At 36.3% G+C, this 24,052-nt stretch overlaps 1 protein-coding gene and 1 pseudogene across 1 annotated transcript; both read left to right on the forward strand.

Annotated features, from left to right (window-relative positions):
- The first annotated feature begins 8,845 nt into the window (after positions 1–8,845).
- Positions 8,846–9,784, forward strand: LOC101422017 (olfactory receptor 6C3). Its single transcript, XM_004448166.3, has one exon. It carries the CDS (start codon positions 8,846–8,848, stop codon positions 9,782–9,784), a length of 939 nt encoding a protein of 312 aa, XP_004448223.2.
- A 1,641-nt stretch (positions 9,785–11,425) lies between these two features.
- Positions 11,426–14,224, forward strand: LOC101424662 (sal-like protein 4 pseudogene; annotated as a pseudogene).
- Positions 14,225–24,052: the final 9,828 nt, after the last annotated feature.

Here is a 24,052-nt window from a genome sequence, read left to right on the forward strand (position 1 = left end):
TTTAGGAGCCCTGCTCAAATAATCTTACTACACTACCTGGATGACCTCACTCTGCACCACCTTTAGCAGCCATTGACAAGCCTGTGCTAAAAACAACCCCTCCCAAGGTTCCCAGGCCCTGGCCAGCACCCAACATGCAGGAACTTCCCCTTTTAAAAACTTAACAATGGACTTTACAGAAATAAAGTTAAGTCAAAAGTACAGGTACTTATTAGTAATAATGTGCACCTCCTCGAGCTGAATCAAGTCTTTTCCCACCCACACTGCAAAACAAAAAAGTAACTAAAGCTTTGCTCTGAGAAATAGTTCCCTGGCTCGGGATACCTTTATCCATAAGCAGCAACTGTGGCCCAGCTTTCAGGTCAGCCATCGTCCAAGAACTAGCAAAATGTTAGGAATTAAGTAAAAACTCCACACAACATATAGGCCCCAAAGCTCAGGGAAAGTAAAATGCATAAACCAAACCCTCAAAACCATCCTAGTCAAGGTTTGTAAAAAAATAAAAAACTGGCCTCCAGTGAGTAAATCTACTCCCATTAGCCTCCTTAAAGTCAGACTGCTCTCTACCTCCCTCACCCTCAGGTTTTCCATCTTTTGAAGTTTTGTTTAAACAACCATCTCCAATTATTCAAACCTTCAAGGGAAACCTCAGGCTCCTAGGAAAAACTGACCAGGACTCTACCCTCCAGCAGTAAAAAAAAAAAAAAAACCTTAGTCCAAATACACAAAGCTGTCCTGTTTCAGGATCCCATCTCATTAAATACAGTATACCCACACTTACCCAGAGACCTAGTTTGGGTAAAAGACTGGAAAAAAAATCCCCTCCAAACAACCTGAATGGGCCCACATACTATTATCCTTGTAACCCCCACTGCTCTCAGAGTTTCAGGTACAGGCTCCTGGAGTCATCATGTTAGAGTTAAAAGGGCACACTCCAATGAAAAAAAATTGGACAACTCACCCTATATCCGACTGTCCCTTAAAAATCCATATTGCCCTGTGCCACCAAGAATCACCATCACCTGGCTAGATGGGCTCCTGTTCTCTTTAGTTCCTACTCCTCTTTGGACTTCTTGGATTGCTATTTGGAACTGGATTGGCTGTTACAGCTCCCAGAGACTGGAGTATAGCTGAAAGGACACTAATCTTAATAGTGTACTTGTGTCTTGTAGAATGCTTTACCACCTTAAGTTGTTTTTCCACTTACCTTGAGTAATGCTCTATAAAAATTATAGGGGTACTAAAGGGGGGAATTGTTAAAAAATAAAAAGTATAACCTTGCAAAAATATCTAACAAGTCACTCCTGTCCCCACTTCTGTGGATTGGCCTGTGAGGGCATGGCCTCACAGGAGAATATCAAATACATAACTCCTGCCCCCTGTTTCTGTAAATCAGCCTATGAAAACATGGCCTAGTAGGAAGATATGAAAAGGGTGAGCCCCCCACTTCTGTAAATCAACCCACAACCTTGAAGCTGCATTCTGCTTCTATAACCCTGCTTGCAAAATTTCACCTAGCAATGCATTAGTCAATGAGCAAAATTATGCTGACCCCACCTGAAATTCTATATAAACCTATGACAACTGAAAAATGGGGCTCAGAATTTGGAGATTGACTCTCTTCTGGGCCCACATATAATAAATCTGCTCCTCCATTTCTCTCGAGTGCCCATTTTGGGTCTTTCTGTGTTTCAGAACTCCTGGCTTTGCTGCAATAATAGGAGAAATACATGAAATTGGGAGCTATATATATATGGAAAGACTCAACAAAAGCAAAAGCAGGTTTTTTGAGAAGATCAAAAAAATGGACAAACCCTTAGCTACACTCACAAAGGAAAAAGAAAGAAAACAAATAGAATCTGAACTGAGATGGGGGACTTTACCACTGACCCCCAGAAATAAGAGAGATCATAAGAGGATTCTATGAATAATTGTATGCCAAAAAACTAGACAATATAGAGGAGATGTACAAATTCTTAAAAATACAAGTCACCTACACTGAACATAGAAGAAAAATAAGACCTCAACAAAACAATCACAAGTGAAAACATTGAACAGTCATCAAAAATCTCCCAGAGATAAACAGCCCAGGAGCATATGTTTCACAGGTGAATTCTACCAATCATTCAATTAATAATACCATTCTTGCTCATGCTCTTCTGAAATAATGAACAGGAAAGAATGTTGCCAAACTCATTGTATGAAGGCAACATCGCCCTATTCCAAAAACAGATACTAATACTACGAAAAAAGAAAATTACAGACCAATATCTCAATGAATATACATGCAAAAATTCTCCACAAAATACTTGCAAATCAAATCCAAAAACATTTTAAAAGAATTATACAACACAATTAAGTGGGTTTTACCCCAGGTATGTAAAGGTGGCTCAACACAAGAAAATCAATTAGAGTAATAAAGCACATTGATAAACTGAAGAAGAAAAGTTACATGACCCTCTTGACTGATGCAGAAAATATATTTGACAAAATATAGCAGCCTTTCATTTTTATAAATATATTTTTTCATTTTTTTAAAAAAAGATATTTAGATGACACAAAATGTTACACAAAGCAATATAAGGGATTCCTATATGCCCCACTCCCCACACCTCCCGCTCTTCCCCACATTAACAGCTTCTTTCGTTAGTGCAGTATATTCATTGTAATTGATGAATACATTTGGAGTATTGTCACTAAGCATGGATTATAGTTTTCATTGTAATTTGCACTCTCTCCCACGCAATTCTGTAGGTTATGGCAGGATATATAATGACCAGTATCTGTTGTTGCAGTGACAGGACAATTCCAAGTCATGTAAATGCCCCCACATTGCTCCTCTTTCTCCCTCTCCCTGCCTTCAGTATCTACAGTGGCCACTGTCTCCACAACAATAATATAATTTCTTCCATTGCTAGAATCACAAAAAGTCTATAGAAGAATAGCAGTAAATCCACTCTAGTCCATATTTTATTCCCTACGGATTCTGGAGTGGTGATTCCTACTCCACCTCTAATTGAGAGGGTCCTCAATCCCTTGCTTGCAGTTTCAGCCTCTCTTGGTTCCTTGATGTGGTGATTGTCCATCCTTACCTCCTTGTTCCTTGTCCTGAGTGAGTTCAATGAAGTGCAAAGTAGGTGTTGCAACTCTGCTGAAGCCCATGGCTCAGAGCCCAACTAGCACATGGACAGCCCAAAGATTCAAGTTTCTTGGACATATACCTACCAACTCCATCACCGACTATAGTGTCAAATAGAAGGGACAGAAGAGGCATGTGTAAGAGAAGTCACAACTGAGTCCAACTCTGTCACACTGGGGAGCACAAACTCCATAGTAAAGTCCATTGGCAAGGTACCAGACTCCAGAGATACCTTCCATGTCTGTAGGACCTGGGTGTCTCCAGAGCCCTCAGGAGCCCCATTATTTGGGATAGTATCTACTTTGGCTATCTATGAGGTCCTGCTCAGACATGCTTAAACGTTACCTCTGGGATAACTTCCAGACTTACTTTGAAGTCTGTTAGCCATATAGGGCTCATATGTCTTTACTTTAGTAGTCTTTCTTAATAAAAATATTCTAAAAGGTAGGAATAGAAGGAAGCTTTCTTAATATAGTAAGGTGCATATATGAAAATCCTACAGCTAGCATTCAATGATGAAAGTTTTCTTGCTAGATGAGGAACAAAACAAGGATGCCCATTGTCACCATTATTATTCAATATTATGTTAGATGTTTGAGCAAGAGCAATTAGGCTGGAAAAAGAAATAAAAGGCACACATATAAATACACAATATTCTCAGAACAATCTAACTAATCTGTAATTTATAAGGCATAATAATAAAAAATCAGTGATATCACCATATACCCTGTTACACTCTACCTTTTCCAATAATTGCAAAAAATGATAAATAGAATACATCTGTAAAAGTGAGTGTTGAAAGACCTTAATATAGAGCAATGCAAAAAACAACTAAAAAGCTTTAAAGAGCATTTAAATTAAAAAGGTATCAATTTCAGATATAGTTATATTCAGAATGAAAATTGTGAAATACTTTATATAATCTTTAATTTTAATGCACCATAATCAAATTTCATGTAACAGATTGTCATTTTGGAACCCTCCCTTTTGAAATCCAGCCACTAGAAGAAGTCCAAGCATTTCCCTGGAGGGTGAAGTCATGCAGCAAAGTTCTTCAAGATGAAAAACTGTATGGAGAGGTCATATGGAAAAGAACCAAGGCACCAACAGTGAGCCATTAGCTGAATGTAGCCACAAAAGGAACACACAGTTGAACTCAGTACCTGCACAGAATTAGGAAAAATAGAAATTATTGTTGTTTTAAGCCATTAAGTTTCACAGTGATTTATTACACAACAGTAGATATCAAATTTAAATGTACCCGAAAGTGGAATGTTGCCCTAAAAAAAATCCCAAAACAAAAACCTGAGACCCAAAAGCACCAACTTTGGAAATAGGCAGATGGCAGTAGCTGAAGTAGAGGACATTAGCTATTAGAAGCCAGAGGAAGAAAGGTCTGTTCTATAAATTAGGACAATACGATAAGATTGTCACCTACAGTAACATTGGAAGATAGAGAATGTGCCTAACAAGGCTGTGAATCTGGCAAAGAAGATTTTGAGCCAGAACACTGAAATGCCAATTGTCTTCTTTTAACAGCACATAATAGAGTGAAAACTATTAACGATGATAAACTGAAGAAGAAACTGTCCAGTTGTGAAGCAGATTTTAGAAGAAATATTTTCAAAAGTACTGAAGTACTTATGGAGTTGGAAAATACAACTGTTTCTCAAATTCAGACTAAATCTTCTCAATATCAGAAATGGTCTCAGGGGAAATATCAAATCCTGGTAGCTAGTAAAATGTGACCTCATGGTCAAGAGCAGTGTAAGAATGGACTATAACATTCTATGCTAAGCCCTTAGAAAGATTTAAAGAAGTAACTCACTGGTCTTTTCAACTAGACAGAAGGCTTCCAAGAATATTAACAGAATTGTTTTTGCAATATCCTGACGACAGCCCAAGGTAGAGAAGGAACTATGGTGAACAGATTTCTGGGTGTTGCTTCTGTAAATTGAGTGGATTATAACTTGATATTCATATACAATAATTTGACATTAAGAGATAGAATTAAAAATAAAATGAAGATCTGGAGCTCAAATTTCTACAAGTGGGAAGCTGACCAAGAAACTAGTGCATTGTTTAAAAAAAAGTGTGGAGGGAAGTCTATTTCTCATGGAAAGGAAGAAAGACTCAGAGAGCAGAGCCAGTAGTCTAGGACGTGGTTCTAAGACTTCTACATGGGATGGTTTAGGAACCATTACCAAAAAGCAAACTGGCTCTGACTCTCAGAACATTCCCTCTACCCAAAGCAGTGGAAGCTAGCAAAATATTCCTGCCCAGATTTAAGAATTGTTAGATTAGTGACTGCTATGTGTCTATGTCTCTTCCCCATATTCTTGAATAGGATATTCATTATGAGCATACCATTCATGTCTGTCCATTATATGTTGGTTGAATTGGGAGACAGAAAAATTTTTATTTCAGTTTACAAAACTTTGGTCCTGAAGAACTCATCTACAAAGTCTGTTCTACATGCAATTGGACCAGATTTTGATGAGACTGAGCTTGATTCCATAATGTGATACAATGTGGATGGTCTTTGGGAGGAATGGTTGTTATACACATGTGGGAAGAAAGTGGAATATCAGGAGCTGAGGGCACACAGATCCTCTCCAATGACCCATACCTCTCTATATTCATTCTCCTGTTTAGTTTACACCCTAAATAGCTCTGAGCTTGACCATGTGATTTATTTCCTCAGTATCATAAGCTAGTGTCATGCAAACAGAAGGTTGATAAGCACTTGATTACTAGGCATTGTCCATTTGGAACTCTTTGTAATCCCCTTCCATACTTTAAGAACATCTAGCTAATCCACCTAAAGAGATCGGCCATTGCTGGGAGGTGTTGGAGAATGAGAAATCATCTGGAAAGAGAAGCCACTTGAAGTAAAATCAAGGCTTCCCAGAAGAGCTCTCAACCAAAACCAAAAAAATGGGAAGAAATAAGTCACTGTTGTTGTAAGTCATTAAGTTTTGTGTTTGCTATTCAGTCATAGATATCTAAAACAATAAGCCAGATGATCCTTGGTTTTCATTTGAGAAGCATTACCTTATTGAGGCACTACTGCACATCTGTGCCATGAATAATAATGGCGCTTCTTGCTGCTCACTAATTGGGCTTTCATGGTAAAGCAAAACATTATTTTTACTATTGCTCCAATACTGATCCATAAGAATGAAATAAACTGGGGTATAGTAATGATATACTCTTAAAATACTCCCACATCTGTCAAAATATCTCTTTAGTGGGTGTTAAATAAATAGGAATTGTATGTATAATGTCACAGAATTGAGTAATGCCCATCTTTTTCTTTGATTTTGTCCACTCTTTTAATTCCTTTCTTCCATTTGGTAAACCTCAAGTACATTTGCATGCCAGTTATGATTTAATTGAATGTTTTTAAAGTTGTTCTAGAAATTTATATATGAAACAACCATTTTTTTGTGATTAACAATATATAATACTTAACTTATATTAAGCAATTTTACTAGTATTTGTTAGTTTACATAATTATGTACCAGACACAGTTGTTTATTATCTGATCACATATTACATACATGTTTATTGCTAAAATATTTGGAAAATGGAAAATAAATAAAGAACAACAATCCCACTAATCAGAATTTCAAGTTAATGAATACTTAATGTTTGGTGGCATTGCTCATGAGAATTTTAAAAGAGATGAATAAATTTAAAGGCCAAGGTAAAGGGCACATGGGGGAAGTTGACATTGCAATTAAGTATTTTTATTTACAAATAAATTTACTTATATAATAGCATTTTCTTAAAATTGTTAACACAATGTTTACATTATAGTAACTGTGATTTAACTTTGAATTATGAAATAACTTTACTTATTGACTCAGCACCTAACAAAACATAAGGACCATCAAAAACAATAAAAAGCATAGGTAGAAAACTTTTATATTTCTAATGAAGAAAATTAAAAATAAATTAGATGACAAGTTTTACTTTTGTAAGGAGGTAATTTCATAATTTTTATTATTCATGAAATACTATGTGATTCTGATGAATGGAAGCAAATATTATGTGGAAGTCATCATTTTAGGCTCTGTGAGATACAAAGATGAGCATAACTCTTCTCAAGGGAGGTCCACTGTAGAGCAGAATGAGCAGGCTACTAAGAAATCAAAGAATGACTTCCAGAATTCCCTCAAGGTCTAAATATAACAGAGGTGAGGCCTGGACTTTGCCTTGTTCCCAGGAGTTCAGGGCAGTCTCTGCTGAAGTTAATAGTAGTATGGCTTGAAAACTTTAAGATATATATACAACCAAAGGAAAACCAGATCTTAGTTTTAAAATCTGTATTTGTAATATCTAATGTCATCATACATCTCTTAGTTCTCTCTTCAAATTGTAGTTCTTTAATTCTTAAACTTCTAGATCCATATTACTGAATAGGAGTGTGGTATATTTCCACATCTGAGCATTTCTATTCCATTTTTCTTTTTGGAAATGTTCTCTTGAGTCATCATAAACTAGAGAAAAAACTTAAATTCAGTTAGTGTGATCTTTGCTAGCTTTTGGCAGGGACACAATGACTTTACATTCTATGCTTCACAGCAGAGATATAACTATCTAAAATTTAGAGGTAGATGTCAAGATTTTAGTAAACTGAATTGAGAGAACAAAAACCCAGCATAGTTTTTAAATAGATGGAAACTCATTGAGTAGGCTAGGATGAATGGGAGAAGTTTTTTTATAAATTTCTGGAATGTAGTCATGGATGTGTGTCCTCATGTTAAAGATAAATTTTGGGACAGAATTACAAGGAAAAAAAAAACATTTTTCCAAAAGTTTAATGATGGAGAGAGGTGGACATTCACATGGAAATTTGGGTGAGAAAGAGTTGCCAAGATCTCAGGCAAGTAGTCACTTTTCCAATCTGTGCTTAAGTACAAAAAGAAAAATAGATAATACCTCATGTCTCTTGTCTCAATTCTAAAGTAAAAACTTATACGTATATATGCATTTCTAGAAATCTGTAGAAAACTTTGAACATAAAGATTATGATAGATTAATAAGACAAAGCAGTATGTTCCCTATTTGTTAAGCAATTAGGTTACTTATACTATTTTATAGTAATTGTGTATAATATATAATAGTCTCATATTTTTTAGCAACTAGACTCATAAATCTTAGTACTGAAAATAAAAGGCATATTCTTTATTAAAGAAATCATTATTTGAGTTCTTATACCATGAAAAGTATAATGAGTTGTTTTTTCAATCTTTTAAGTTTCACTATCTTTTGATGGAATTAAGATCATTTATGTTTGGAGAAGGTGGTATGATCTAATAAATACATGACTGAAAAGAAAGAAATATGCATTTTCTATGACTGTTTCAAAAAATGAAATAATATTTTACATAAATTGAACAGATTATTATTGACTTTATTTACCATCTCTTAATGTTACGGTTTATTGGATAAAGATTTCCTAACTTCTGCTAGATTTAAATGAAAATAATTAAAATATAAGACCCTACCAAAATATACTAAAAGACAAGGCCAGCAAGATATTTAAAATGAAATAAAATTGGCATGGATGAAATACATGTTTCAGAACTATATTGATGAAGAAGATGCCTATCTTGATTAATTATGTATCTTTTCTTTCTTTCCTTTATTATTTATTTCACCTAAATATCTTTAAAGAAAAGAGAGAGAGAGAGTGAAATGAACAACCACACAGTGATCACAGAGTTTGTCCTCTTAGGCCTTTCTGATGATCCTGACCTTCAGATTGTGATTTTCCTCTTTTTATTTATCACCTATGTATTAAGCATCACTGGGAACTTGACTATCATCATCCTAACCTTGGTGGACTCCCACCTGCAGACACCAATGTATTTCTTCCTCCGGAACTTCTCCCTCTTAGAAATCTCATTTACAACTGTGTGTATTCCTAGATTTCTGGGGACAATTATCACCAGAGATAAGACCATTTCCTATAACAACTGTGCAGCCCAACTCTTTTTCTTTATCTTCATGGGGGTTACTGAATTTTACATTCTAACAGCCATGTCCTACGACCGCTATGTTGCCATCTGCAAGCCCCTTCATTATATGACCATCATGAACAGGAAAGTCTGCATCCTGCTTGTGCTGTGTGCATGGCTGGGAGGGTTTCTGACAATTTTCCCACCCCTTATGCTTCTCCTCCAGCTGGATTACTGTGATTCCAATGTTATTGATCACTTTGCATGTGACTATTTTCCTCTCTTACAACTATCATGCTCTGACACTTGGTTCCTAGAAGTGATTGGTTTTTATTTTGCTTTGGTTGCTTTGCTGTTTACTTTGGCATTAGTGATATTGTCCTATATGTACATTATCAGGACAATCTTGAGAATCCCATCTGCCAGTCAGAGAAAAAAGGCTTTCTCCACTTGTTCCTCTCACATGATTGTCATATCCATCTCTTATGGAAGCTGTATATTCATGTATGCTAATCCCTCTGCAAAAGAGAAAGCATCATTGACAAAAGGAGTAGCTATTCTCAACACCTCTGTTGCTCCCATGCTCAACCCTTTCATTTACACCCTTAGGAACCAGCAAGTAAAACAAGCCTTCAAGCACATGGTCCATAAAGCAGTATTTTCTGCAAGTAAATGAAATATTTTTTTGTGAGAAAAATAAAGGATACTGTAAAGAACAATTAACTAAAGCTTGAAATTCTCAAATATATATACTTGTATACTTTTTCTTTTATATTTTCTTTCTTTGCCACATTACAGTATTGGTATTTTCCCAATCCCTTTCTCCTACTTCCATACCCACATTACATATGCTCTGTTTATTGACTTATTAAAAGTTTAGTAAAGGTTATTGCTTCTAAGAATTGTATGAAAATTATATGTATTTCTTTTCAGACATATACTTAATGCTAAAATGGAACAAAATGATTTTAATTTGGTTTATTAATTCAGTTAGTAAAAGAGATGTTTTATTGCTTTGTACTTTGTGTTTTAAGCTTTGTGTAATTTCTTGTGTATTTTCTAAATAAATTTTAGATAGCACTAGAAATTTCATTATTTGTGCTATTATTCAATAAAATCAGTTCCTAGTGGTATTATGTACTATTGTATTACACACTAAATATAGATCTTTATAGTTTGTGATATTTAGCATGTATGTTCAGGGTAAATATTTACCATGATTTTAAGTAACTTTTATAATTTTCCCTATACTGTACCACTTTTTAGAAACATTTATATATTTTCTATAACATCCAAAATGTTCTCAAACTAAAACACATGCCACTTTTATTTTCTGTAAATTAAGGAAGCTCCTCATTGCAAAACACACAAAAAAATTAGAATGCACTATGGCTATGGTTATTTTAATTATAGGAACAAAGATGTGATAACAAAATTTATGTCTAGTGATATATGCTTCATTAATGGCTAAACTGAGGAAAATTTTCAACTTTGAGTGCTTATTTTTATTCTTGTTCTCCCAAATTATGTTTATTAAAAAAAGCTATAACAAACTTTATTGTTAAATTCACAGACTACTGCTTTAACTTACAAATTGAAATGGAAAAAAAAAGTTCAAATATATGTAAAGTAATTGAAAGCTCTATAATATAGATTTTTAGTATATTTCAAAGAATAGTCTTTACATAGTTACCTCTTTCCTGCTAAAATGTGGAAAAAATATATTCAAATACAAAAAATTAACATGGTGACTTATCTCTGTGTAATTTAAAATCTGTAGGGATCTTCATGATCCCTTTAAGCCTTAAATAGTTTCAAAGACATTGCACATATGCCTTTCAAGTTGTTGTTTTCCTAAATTTAAGTATGTACTAAGGAGATGATTCAAAGATGCCAATGGTTATTGCCCTCAGGCATATCTACTGAGAGAAAAATATGACCCCGATGTAGTTTTACAAGCACTATATTATCTTGCTGAAGAATACATTGTACAGACTGGTGAATATACTCAGATTTTAAACAATAATAGGCTTGCCCACATCATTTATAATTAACAAACAGAAATACCAACAAGGAAGATAAAAGTAATTGTTATTTTCTATTTCTTGTACCAGTATTACAAGCATGATAGAAATTCAAAAAGAAAACAGTTGCAGATTCATCTGTCAGGTCTCAGGATAAATTGCAATGTATTATTGTTAATAGTAATTACTGGGACACCTGCGTTCTGGCCAAAGGTGAGTAAATTCCACAAATCCAGGAATTTCTGGCAGAAAGGGGGAAAACACAGTTCCTTTAATTCCCGGATGCTCACACCATGTCCAGGCAGAAGCAGGTGAAACCTGAGCACTTAGAGGAAAACCAGGTCAAGCAGCTACAGTAGCAGCAGCTGACCCTAGAGTTTGCTGATGTAGCCCCAGTGGAATGGATGCATTTTGCTCCAGTGAACCACCAGGGGAGTGATGACAAGACTAATGGGGGACTAAGCGACTGCCAAGTGGCTTGTTAGGGAGGAGGCCCATGTCTTTGAGAAATGCTATGTGTAGTTCTTTAACATCTCTGAGTTCATGAGAACATCAAATAAGAACATGAGAAAAATTGCACTAAAAATCCACCTGCCATCATCAAGAATGACAGCAAGGGCCCACTGCCTTCAAAAGATTTCTCTAGAGCAAGACTGAGTCATGAGTCACATCGTCCTAGCAATAAGGCCAATAACAGAGAAAGGAGGCAGCTCAGGGCACCAGAATGAGAATCCTGGTGCTGAGTCTGTGGTGTTCCTAAAGACAGAGACCACCTTGCTGCACACACCAGGACATAAGCTATGTACCCAAAGGCAAAGTTGCCAACATTAATGTGACTTTACAAGTGCTATGGAGCACCAAGGTGGTGGTGAATCAATAGATGCAAATGCACTTCCAGCCTCTTTGTCTGGTGCCAGTAGCCTACAGTGGGTTGTCAAACAGATCCTGTGTCTTGCAGCAGCACAAGCTATAGCAGATCCCACTCATGGAGCAGATCCACCTACAGGTGAAGATGGGGGCCTCCCATGCCCTGCTGACATCCTGAAGACATTAACAGTCACATGGCCCAGCAGGTGTTCACTGGCTAGCTTTGCTCAGCAAGAAAGCTGAAAGTCAAGGTCTGTCTCTGGACTTTTTGAAACAAGCCAAGCTACCTCACACAAGCAGCCCCTCTACCACTAGCTTTGTGTCCCCCAGGTTGATACCCTTTGCCCTGAAGTCAAATGGTACAGGGGTGCTCCTGAACACCATGCCTCTCATGGCTCTGCTACTTCAGATTCCAGGCTCTGTGCTCTTACAGAGGCCTTTCTCCTCTGTTGCTTAAGACCCATATAAGAAAGTGAAAGAATAGCCCCAGAACATCTCTGCAGTGAATGTCAAACCCAAAGATGAGGCCATTCTCTATAAGTATCAGTGTACCGTAGCAAGAAGACTTACAGCTCCTTGCAGATTTACCTCTGCTTCCACAGGGGAAAGAGACCCTTCTTGTGCTTTGTCTGTGGTCACTGTTTCACCACCAAGGACAACCTCAAGGTGCATTTTCATCAACATCCCCACATGAAGACAAACTGACAGTTTGCTGAGTTCCACAATAAAATGGCAGCAGGCAATGGCATCCCCTTTGCACTCTTTCTACCTGTACCCTTGGATGAATCACACCTCTCCTTAGACAGCACACCTATCCAGGTAACAGGGACTACCCTGTAGGGTTACCTCAAAATCTCTCTTCTGGGACTACTTGAAGGAACTCATGGATGTTCCATTGCCCAATGATCTAAAACATGGGATCTTCCAAGAAATTGGAGATTCCCCAAAGATTGGTTGTTTCGAAGCAAGCAGGACCCTGGAGCCAAGGTGAAAGACTGAACTTACAGCGCTGGTGGAGAACATTGACATGGCCACCATGGACCTCAAAGAATGTCTCATGTGCCACTGTATCATAAGCTGCCAAAGCTCCCTCAAAATGCATTTCTGCATCCACATGGTGAAGAGACCCTTCCAGTGCAAGATCTGTAGCCAAGCCTTCTCCACCCCAGGCAATCTTACGATTTACCTCACAGTTCGCCAAACCAACATAGTAATAAAGATGCAGCATTAATGACCTATCTGCCAGAAGAAGTTCACTCACACCCTCATGTTGCAACAACATATTCCAGTTTACATGGATAATCAGATTCCTAACACACCCCTATCAGAAAGATAGAAGCAAATTATGGTCAGTGCGAAAGGCAGTGGAAGTGGCACTTACCACGACAACATTATTGCAAGCATTGATATAGATGACATCAGAGCTCCCCATTGCTCCCAGTAATTCCTTGAACGTCCTTACATTTCTTCTCAACATCCACTCAGCATCATCATCTCTGGGGTTTGCTGTAATGATGTTCCTGGATGCCCCCCTGGGAAAGTGAGGCATGCTCTCTTGTCCTGCAGCAGCAGAGTGACTGGAGAAATGGCTCAGTGGAAATTGATAGCTTGACCAGTGACTCAGGGAAAGGAGACCAGGAGTATCAGGGTGGAAATCCAAAAGCCCTGGAAACCATGGCCTTTCAGGTACTCTCTCCAGCCAATGGCCAAACAGAAAATATCAAGTCCAAGTTTTATAATGCTGGAGGCAAAGCAAAGAGCACCTAGAACAGCTGCTCCAAGACAGTTTGGCACAGTCTCACAACAATATTTACCTGAGTGCAGCCATCATTTATCAAAGTGGAATTTCCTGGTGCATTTGTTTGACCCTGTCCCCAGGCATCACAGTTATTAGCCACTCAGCAACATCAGCAGACCAAGCAACCTGGCTCTTCGTGCTGCAGAAAGAACTTGTCTGCAAGTCTCTGCAGATTCATGAACAGACTCACACTGGAGAGAAGTCTTTTTTGTGAAACATACATGGGCAAGTTTTTATGACCAAAGGCAATTTGAAGTTCCACTACATGACACACAGGGCAAACAATAACTTAGTTTGCCATGGGAGGATACTGGCCATCAGAAACACCATGACTCTGTTGGATATGGACAGAAAGAGGGTCTTCAAAATGTTTCTGAAGGATACCCTCATGTCTTCAGCATGTGGAACCTGTACACCACCCAGCTAATTGGCAACCTGATCCTGAAGACCTGATCTCAGTGATAGAGGGAGGCAGTTACATCTAAATTCTCTCTCCCCTCTCATTTTGGAAAGAAGCAAGTTGGACAAAGTTATCTTTGTTATATGGGAAAAACAGTATGTAGAAACTTTATACAACCTAGATTAGCTATTTCCAAAGACTATTACCTCTTTCAAGGTGGAACATGGAAATTATTGAACCAGCAGTGGAATAGACAATTCATTAACCTAACAGAGTGGGGTGGGGTACTGTATCCTTAAAGTGGTAACTGTTTTTGCAGGCAAATGGGCAAGGTCTATTGCCTATTTAGAAATCTGCTTCCTACGCCCCAGTTTCAGTTTGCCAAAGGGCTGCTTATGCAAAGTACCAGAAATGGGTTGACTTTTATAAAGTGGAGTTACTTATGGTTAAAGCTTACAGTTCCAAGCTGTGAAATGTCCAAATCAAGGTACTAGTAGAGGTACTTTCTCACCAAATTCACTGTATTAGCAAAAGGCGTTGTGATGCAAAGTACCAGAAATATGTTGGCTTTTATAAAGGATATTTATTTGGGGTAAAAGCTTAGAGTTACAAGGCCCTAATGAGTCCAACTCAAGACTGTTCTCTCATCAAAGCCAGTTGACACATGTTGAAGCAAAATAGCAGGCGGTATCTACCTGGTCTTTTCTTCCTTCTTCCTCTTAAGGTTTCATGGGCCCAGCTTCTTCTTATCTCAGCTGTAGGCTGACATAGGGCTCATCTCTCAGGGTTTCTCAGCTGTTCTGTTCTCTTAAGCTGCAAGCTATCTTCCAAACATTTCATCTATCTCCAGGGCTTTAGCTGTTTGAGTCTCCTCTGTTCTGTCACATGGTAAGACCAAAATGATCGATTTCTTCTCTTCTGTGTCTATGGAGCTCTTTCTCTTCCTGTGTCTTCTTGAGGGGGTGTCCTTTTATATCATCCCACCAGGGAGGTGAGAACTCAACACTGAGTCATGCCCTACTGATGTGGTCAAATCAAAACCTTAATTTTAACAGGTAATGTAACCAAAGACATCTCAGGTGAATCTAATACAATCAAAGGGGATCACACCCATAGGAACCAACCAGTTTACAAACATAATCTCTTTTTCTTGATTTTCATAAGTAATCTCAAATACCTCAGTCTTCTATTACTGATCCTGTCTTGTGGTCACATAGCAAAGCAAGTTGGCTACTAATCTCTTCTGAGATCTTCAACTTCCCCTCCAGAATCTACCATCTTTTGGAACTCAGCTGGCAACCAGGCATAGGGTTTGTCTCTTTCCAGTCATCTTCTATCAGTTTCAGCTGCTTTGCTTTCTTTCAGAGTTCATTTTCAAGATATCAGGCATATGGCTCATCTCCTCCTGGACATCACCTTTTAAGTCTCTCAGGAGCTTCTCGTTCTTTGCAACTCAGTTGTCCTGATCAAACATGGAGTCTTTCTTTTCTTCTGTGTGTCTCTGATTATAACAGATACAGCAAGGGAAGAGGGACTCAAGCTGAGTCATGTCTCACTCTTGTAGTCCAATCAATAGCCCTAAAGTGATCTTATCAATTAATCTAATCAAAGGCCACTAAACTGAATTTAATGCAAAATATCACACCCAGAGAAATAGATTAGGTTAAGAACATAATGTTTTTCTTTTTGGGATTCATAAAATAACTTCAAACTGTTAAAACATCCAACCTCATATAGGTTTATTTTTCTTTTCTGAATGTACTGTTCTTTTAAACTAAAGTTGCAAAATTATAATATTATTTCAACTTAGAACCATAAATAAGCTCATATCCTCAAATGGACTTGTTTTAGTCCTTAGGGAATTAATGGGTGTGTTGTTGCTTATTTAAATACAGTTCAATTGGAGCCCCAAGAGTGCCAATGTATTCAGTGCTTTCCCAAAGCCTTTGTTTTCCTGAACATCAGAAAGGAGAAGAAGGCAGGTGAGCAGGGATCTCAGGTGATATAATTTTGTTCACTAGTGTCTAGTCTGTTGAAGAACTGAACTTTCATTCTTGAGAAGAAACTCTCATGGAAGGATGCACCTTTTGCTACAGATTCGCATACCACCATTTAAAATTTTCCTTGGTGATGAATGCAAAGTAACTATGATGATTTTTTTCTGAGTATAACTTAAATGTTATGAAGTTGGAACAGGCAACTCATGGGTATGACAGCTTTATCTACCTCTTTTATTTTTGTATCCATAATCTCTTTTTTCCTATTTTATAAGGCTGAAATATTCCTGGACCCTGTCTTAAACCTAAGAGTTGCTGTACTGAAGTGAGCAGCTGGACATTTGAGGTGCTTTTGTGTTTTTTAAAAAATTCCCTTTGGAGGACAACTAGCAAGATGGTGGCAGAGTATGGAGCTCCTGAAGTCAGTTCCTGCTACAGGGCAGTTAGTCAACACACTGAGCTTTCTGAAGACCTGTTTAGGGGCTCCAGGAGATCAGAAGAACATCCTGCAATATCCTTAAAGAAATAGAAGGAGTAAACTGACCATCTACAGAGAAGATTCATAAGTAGAGTTCTCCATGCCATGGAGGCCAGTGCCCATCCTCCACTGGAGGAATAAGCCTCAGGAGCTATTCCATTGATGTAATTGGAAGCTCCACTTTCCAAAAACTGGGGAGGAAGAGACAACTGAGCACCAGTTTTAGCTAAGAACAGCTAATGTTTGAGCCTGATCAAGTCAGAAAGAAGCCAGTAGCTGCCATCTTAACTCCATGTCTGACATGAGGAGATACAGGGTGAACTGAAAATCACAGTGCTGGTATGGACTGCTTCTTTCAATTCAGGTCAGATTGCAGCTCTAGCATAAGCCCCATCCCAACATCCAGCAGGGAGGCGGCTGTAGGGACCTATGCCAGCCACTCTAGGAAATTATAGGCCACATCACAGAGTTCATTGATCATCCTACTTTGGTAGCACGAGTCACCTCAGGAGCTATGCTGTGACTGGAATTGGAAGGTCCATTTCCCAAAAACAGGGGAGGAAGAGACATTTGGCCACCAATTTCACCTACTGATTAGTAAATTCAGCTGGCTAATGTATAACCCTAAGAACAGCTAAAGTTTGAACCTGTCCCAATTGGAAGAAGGCTAGTAGCTGATGTTTTCACTCCACCCCCAGTATGAGGAGAAACCAGGTTGACCAAAAATCAGTGACAGTAGGGACAGGTTACTTTCACCCAGATCAGCCCGCAGCCCTAGGCTTCAGTCCCTCCACTGGCAGAGAGGAAGGTAGCAGGCCCTCCACCAGCCTATCCAGATAACTTCAGGTACGTTTGGCTGGCACAGACTAAATAATTGGAAGTCTCCCTGTGTAACAGCATTCATCTTGGACCCACACTGCATAGATTGCTGCCCACACTGCATAGATTGCAGCTCCATTCCTGCCCCAGGCAAGGGAGAAAAGGGCATGAAGCTTCATCAGTCTTGCTGGGCAACTACAACTTGGATTATTTCACAGAGCTGTGACTCTGTCCCTATCCTTTGGAAAGGAGAAAGTTTGGAGAAGCTTCATTGATCCCTCAGAAGTTAGGGCAGCTTGAGCCTCCACAGCTTATAGCATCAACTACATCCTTGGCTCCTACTGCACACCCTGCAAGCATAAAAGGGTAGGAAGTCCAAAATAAAAGAGAAAAATTGCAGCCAGAATAAAAACTCTACTAAGCCAGATGCTAAGACACCAACAGAAAATTACAATCCCATACCAAAAAAAAAAAGGGGGATTGGCCTAATTAAAGGTCTATGATAATCCTCCAGATGATATAAAGGACTTAAGATGACTAATCAAAAATATTCAAGCAAGTCTCCTTAATAAATTCAATGAGAAGTTTAAAGAGATTAAGGATATTAAGAAGATATTAGATGAGCACAAAGAAGAATTTGAAAGCATACATAGAAAAATAGCAGACCTTATGGGAAAGAAAGGTACAATAAATTAAAAATACATTGGAAACATATAATAGCTTGTTTGAGGAGGCAGAAAGAAAGGATTGATAAGCTCAAATAAATGGCCTCTGAAAGTGAACAGACAAAAGCAAAGATGAAGAAAAGAATGGAAAAAATTGAACACGGTCTAAGGGAACAAAATGACAGCAAGAGACACACAAATATATGTTTCATGGGTGTTCCAGAAAGAGAAGAGAAGGGAAAAGGGGCAGAAGGAATATTTGAAGAAATAATGCTAGATAATTTACCAACCCTATTGTAGGAAATAGATACCAATGCCCAAGAAGCATAACATACTCCCATTCAAAAAATTTGAGACCAACTCCAAGACACATACTAATCAGAATGTCAAATGCCAAAGACAAAGAGAGAATTCTTTCATTATGCTTTGCAAGAGAAAAGCAATGCATAACATAAAAGGAATACCTATATGATTAAGTGCTGATTTCTCACCAGAAACCATGGAAGTAAGAAAACAGTTGTATGACATATTTAAGACACTATAAGAGAAAAAATTCCAGCCAAGAATCTCATATCTGGCAAGATGCTCTTTCAATAATGAGGGCAAGTTTACAAAATTCACAGATAAACAGAAACTGAGAGAATTTCTAACCAAAGGACCAGATTTTGGGGAAATATTTAAGGATTTGCTAGACCCTGAAAAAAAAGACAGGACAGCAGGTCTTGGAAGAGAGTCTAGAAATGAAGACTATATCAATAAAATTAACTAAAAGTGTCAAAAGAGTGATGAAAACAAAATATGACAGATAAAACCCAAATATACAGGAATAAACTTGATCAACAATGTAAAAGACTTTTATTGAGAAAACTACAATTAAATGTTAAATGAAATTTTAAAAGTTCTAAATAATTAGAGGAACATTCCATGCTCATGCATTGGAAGACTAAATATCATTAAGATGTCAATTCTACTCACATTGATATACAGATTCCATGCAGTCCTGACAGAAATTCCACCAGCATTTTTTAAATAAATTGAAAACATGATTATCAAATTTATCTTGAAGGATAAGGGGTACTGAATAGCCAGGATCATCTCAAAAAGGAATAGCAAAGTTGGAGGATTCCCTTCTCCAAATTTTAAATCATATTACCTAGCTACAGTGGTAAAACTAGCATTGTACTGGTGTAAAGACAGATAAATAGACAGATGGAACCAAATTGATGGTTCAGAAACAGACTCTCACATGTATAGTCAAGTGATTTTTGACTAGCCTGTCAAATCCACCCAGCCCTGGAAGAACAGTCCATTCAACAAATTATGCTGAGGAGAATGGATATCAATAGCCAAAAGTTGGAAAGAGAATCCTTATCTCACAACTTATCCAAAAATTAACTCAAAATCTATCAAAAACCTAAATATAAAAAGCAAGAACCATAAAGCTTCTAGAAGAAAATGTAGTTAAATACCATCAAGCCCTGGTGGTAAATGGTGGATTCTTAAAAGAGATAAGACGAGGACTGAGATGGACTACTGATGTTTAATGTATATAGAAGTTTTAATTAGCTTTACTCTAAAAGTGTGCATATGTGTAGAGTGGATGATAACACATAGTGAGTAACAGCTAGTTGATAAATGAGGATGTGGCTGAAAATGGTAGTGCAGTGATGTAAATGCCATTTGAAAGACTGCTAGAGAATAAGCTAGGAACTGAATAGCACAGTAAACCCAGAGGTGGATGAGAATTGTGGTTGATGGTACAGATGCAAGAGTGTCACTTGTGAGCTAGAGCAAATGTACACTACTACAAGGTGGTGGGAATGTGAAGAAACATGGGAAAAATAAAACTAGATTGACCTATGGACTGTGGTTAGCAGTAATAATGTAATTATTCTTGCATCTATGCCAAAGATATACTGTGTTGATAGTGGGACAGAATGGAACGTGTGTGCCAAAAGTAAACTACAGACTTGATAACAATCAGATGCCATTATTGTATAATCTGTAACAAATATTCTACCACAGTGTGATGTGTTTATAGAGGGGTGTTGTTTGGGAATTCTGCCCATGTGCATGATTGTTTTGTAAGTTTACAACTTCTGTCTTAAAAACATATTTAAATAAAAATAATAGGGTGGGATGGGGGAAAATATGCCAAATGTAAAATAAGGATATAATTAATAGTAAGATTATGACAATATTCTTCCATAATTTGTAATAAATATCTCATGGCAATGCAAGGTGTTGGTGGAGGATTGATGTATGGGAGCCCTGTGTGATGTTATGCATATTTGCTTTGTAAGTTCACAACTTTTACTATATACTTATTGTTTATGTACGTTCATATATAAATGCTATAAAGATAACAATAGGATAGGTTTGGGGAAAATACTTTGGTTATTAGTAATATTTTGATGATGCTCTTTAATCATTAGTTAAAAATGTTTAACAACAATGCACAGTATTGGTGGTAGGGTGAGGTATAAGTGTCCTGTAAGATGTTACATATTTTTTTTCTGTAATCTCACAACTATTACTATACACTTATTGTTTATATATGTTTATGTAAGAGTGATAAACTTCAATATATTAAAATACTACATTTTAAAAATTCGCTTTGTGTTTGTAATGATATTAAGCAAATAGTGAAACATTGCTCTGAAGGTTAAATGAGGAGGGAGAAAGAAATACCCTAGCTTCTGGGACAGAGAAATCTTGCACTCTATGTGGAAGGCCTGCAAAATGAAATGTAAATTAAAACTGTTACTAAATGTTTGTCTTTTAGTTATTGTGACTATCTTTTAGGATCAAAAAAAATTTTTTTTGCCAAGTTTAGCTGTATTTCCAAAATTGTAAGAGAATCTAATAATATTTCCTGTTTACAATTTAAGGTAGGTATTGTTACAGCAGAAGCTTTCTTACTGTTAAGTTAAGCATGGATTGTGAAGGTACAATCTACAGATAAACCCTGTAGTTTAACTCACTGATGCTTTCTGTCCATTCAAAAATAAATATAGGCTGTCGTTGGAAAATATAGATTACCCCCCAAAGAAAATAATTGCAACAATGTAAAGACTCACATTAATAGACAAATAACTAACAAGGAACATATAGTTATTACTTAAAAATGCCAGGCACCATAATAAAAAAATAAACATTTATTTCCATACTCCTAGGCCATATATAGTAATAATTTTGTCAATTGCTAAATAACTTTATCAATGCCATCGCACAGATAACATGACTAGATTTTGTGTTTATAAAGTGTGCTGGTATGCCAGAACAAAAGTGCAATTCTGATCAAGTTCAGTAAATGAAATCCTTTTCCTTAAGTATAATATTTGTCTGTGAAACTCTAGCCAGAAAAGAAAAATAAAACTTATTCTCCCTATATATGGAAATATGAAACAATACATTTCAACTTGATGGATTCATATTTATAATAGTCTAACAAATTATAAATATATAACAAAATATATATATAATATAATATTATATATATTTATATATAATATAATATAATATAAATTATAAATAGTCTAACAAATTATATATATAACAAAAAATAAATCTCATGTTGTTTTTTATTTTCTGGTAAAATGAGTAGATAGCAGTATATTGACTTTTTGTGTTTTTATGCTTGACCTTTCATTTTTCACCAGAAGAACATAAGAAAAGTAGGCATGTTCAATATTGAAACATCAACTGCCTCATTTTTAAAATACATTTTTTTAAAATAAGAAACATTATTTAAATGAAACACTTGCAGAAGGTAATCCTATACTATTTTTGCAAGACCATCCCCTAATCTGGCTCTAAGAAGCTTGGAAAACAGCCTCTGTGCAAGGCAAATGCAATCCCCATGGCAGGCAATCTTGGCTCAAGTTGCAAATGGAATATTTTAATAAAGTAAATGTTAACTTTAAATATAACGTGCTAATTGAATATGTGTTGAAACAATTTCTTTGCTCCACTCACTTGGGTATAGACTAAAGTAATTTATTACTCAATAAGGAATTAAGATGGATAGACTGATTATTATCATACTTGTTCCACTCTCATCTTGTTGGTGCCTTACCTTAGCCGAGTGAGTTGTTTTTAGTGAAAAGAATCTTCAGCTGTGAGAGTAAACTCTGTTTTTGAGGAAATATCTGGGCATTGTTTTCCTTATAAAGTTGTCAGCATTTGATGAGCTAATATACATACAGCACTCAACAAAACAGCTGGCAAAGTCAATGCTTATTAACTGTTATCCATTACATTATTTTGTAGCGATTAAAAGACATTATACACATAGCAAAAACTCTCACTGAACACTGTGAGGTACTCTCTCAGCAATTCAGTCTCCTCTATTTTAGAGTTCTTCTTGCTTTGGATTGTAAATTGCTAGGTTCTTCTTCTCTAAGAAAATTGCATACAGAGTAAGCATATAACTCACAGGATTATAAAAAGAAAACATGTACACACATGTAGCCAACAGTACCAAAAGTAGATTTTTTATCAGGCGCAAGAACCTTATAGTCACTAGACCTTGAATTTCTTCTTTGAACTCTGTACTATTTAGAACTAATATTGATTTTTAATTTAATATTTCTGTTAAAGGAATTATATAAATTCTTAGAAATTTTTGACTCTTGGTTAATGACTCAGCATTTGGTTAATTTTAGTAAATATTGCATGTGTCTTTGAAAATAAATATGTGTTGTGTGTGCATTTTGTGGAGGAAATTTTTATTTACTTATATAACGTTACATGTATACATATAATAAATAAATACCTATATAGGGAGATCCATTTTGCTAATTTTGAAATCCTTAGTTTTATTTACATATGCTATCAGTTATTGAGAATTATATGCTAAATCCTGTCAGCCTCCTTTTGTTTCTTCCAATATTTGCTTTATATATCTGGAGGCTCTGTTATTGTGTTCATATATATTTTGAAAATGTTATATTTTCCTGCTGGATTTACAATTGAAAGAGTCCTATTTTATCTTTAACAATGTTTCCTACTTTAAATTCAACATTGTCTGACATTAGTCTAGCCACACCAGGTTTTATTTATTTTTTGTTATGGTTGACATAACACATACTTGAATCTCAAAATATAATTTTATTAAATATTATAGTTGACTCTGAATAACTTAGATTATTTTGCAAGTAATGTATTACTGTATTTTTGGACAAGTTTTGGTGAGCAAATGAATCAGCAGAAAATAAAGAAAGTATTTTAAAAAATATTTATCATAGAATTTCATATTAAAAAACATACTGAGAAATAATGGGATCAATGGAATATGTTATTTGTTATAAGAGAGTGAGTTTACTGGGAAAAAAATTTGCATGGTGTAGTAGGAAAAATTCAGATCTGAGAGACAGATTACTCTAATTGTATCCTTCAAGAACTTTGATCTTTATTGTGTGACATTGATTACATTCTCTCAGTGGTTTGACCTGTTTTTGCTGCATAAAAGTAAAAATCATATGTGAAATGATTCCATTTTATCCCCAGTGCCATGTATACTACATAAAAATAGTTGGCCCTCAAAACATATTTGGTGAATGAATAGCATAGTGATTGAGTGAAAAAACCTTGTTTCCTTTCTAAAATAAGAGTAAAGGAATCTTAATTTTAAATTTTTGTGACATTCCTAGATTTTATACTTCCCTTGAATAGTAGGGTATACCCAATACACCAATAACATGAAAATGAACCTTTTTTGATAGAAGATGCTTCTCAACATTTGCACTTCTACTGGTATGGCAGAATGACTTCAAGGTAATTCTTAGAAAGAATTGGAGAGTTTTATAGGTATTTAATTCAAATCTTCTCAAGCCTTCTAACGTGAACTCACTTAATAATGAATTTTCATTATTAGTTTTAATATGGCCTGCAT

This window comes from Dasypus novemcinctus, chromosome 12 (genome assembly GCF_030445035.2).
Source record: "Dasypus novemcinctus isolate mDasNov1 chromosome 12, mDasNov1.1.hap2, whole genome shotgun sequence".
Lineage (NCBI taxonomy): Eukaryota > Metazoa > Chordata > Mammalia > Cingulata > Dasypodidae > Dasypus > Dasypus novemcinctus.

Excerpts from the sequence above, each read along its gene's own strand:
- LOC101422017 (XM_004448166.3), top strand. The coding sequence starts at position 8,846 with ATGAACAACCACACAGTGATCACAGAGTTTGTCCTCTTAGGCCTTTCT.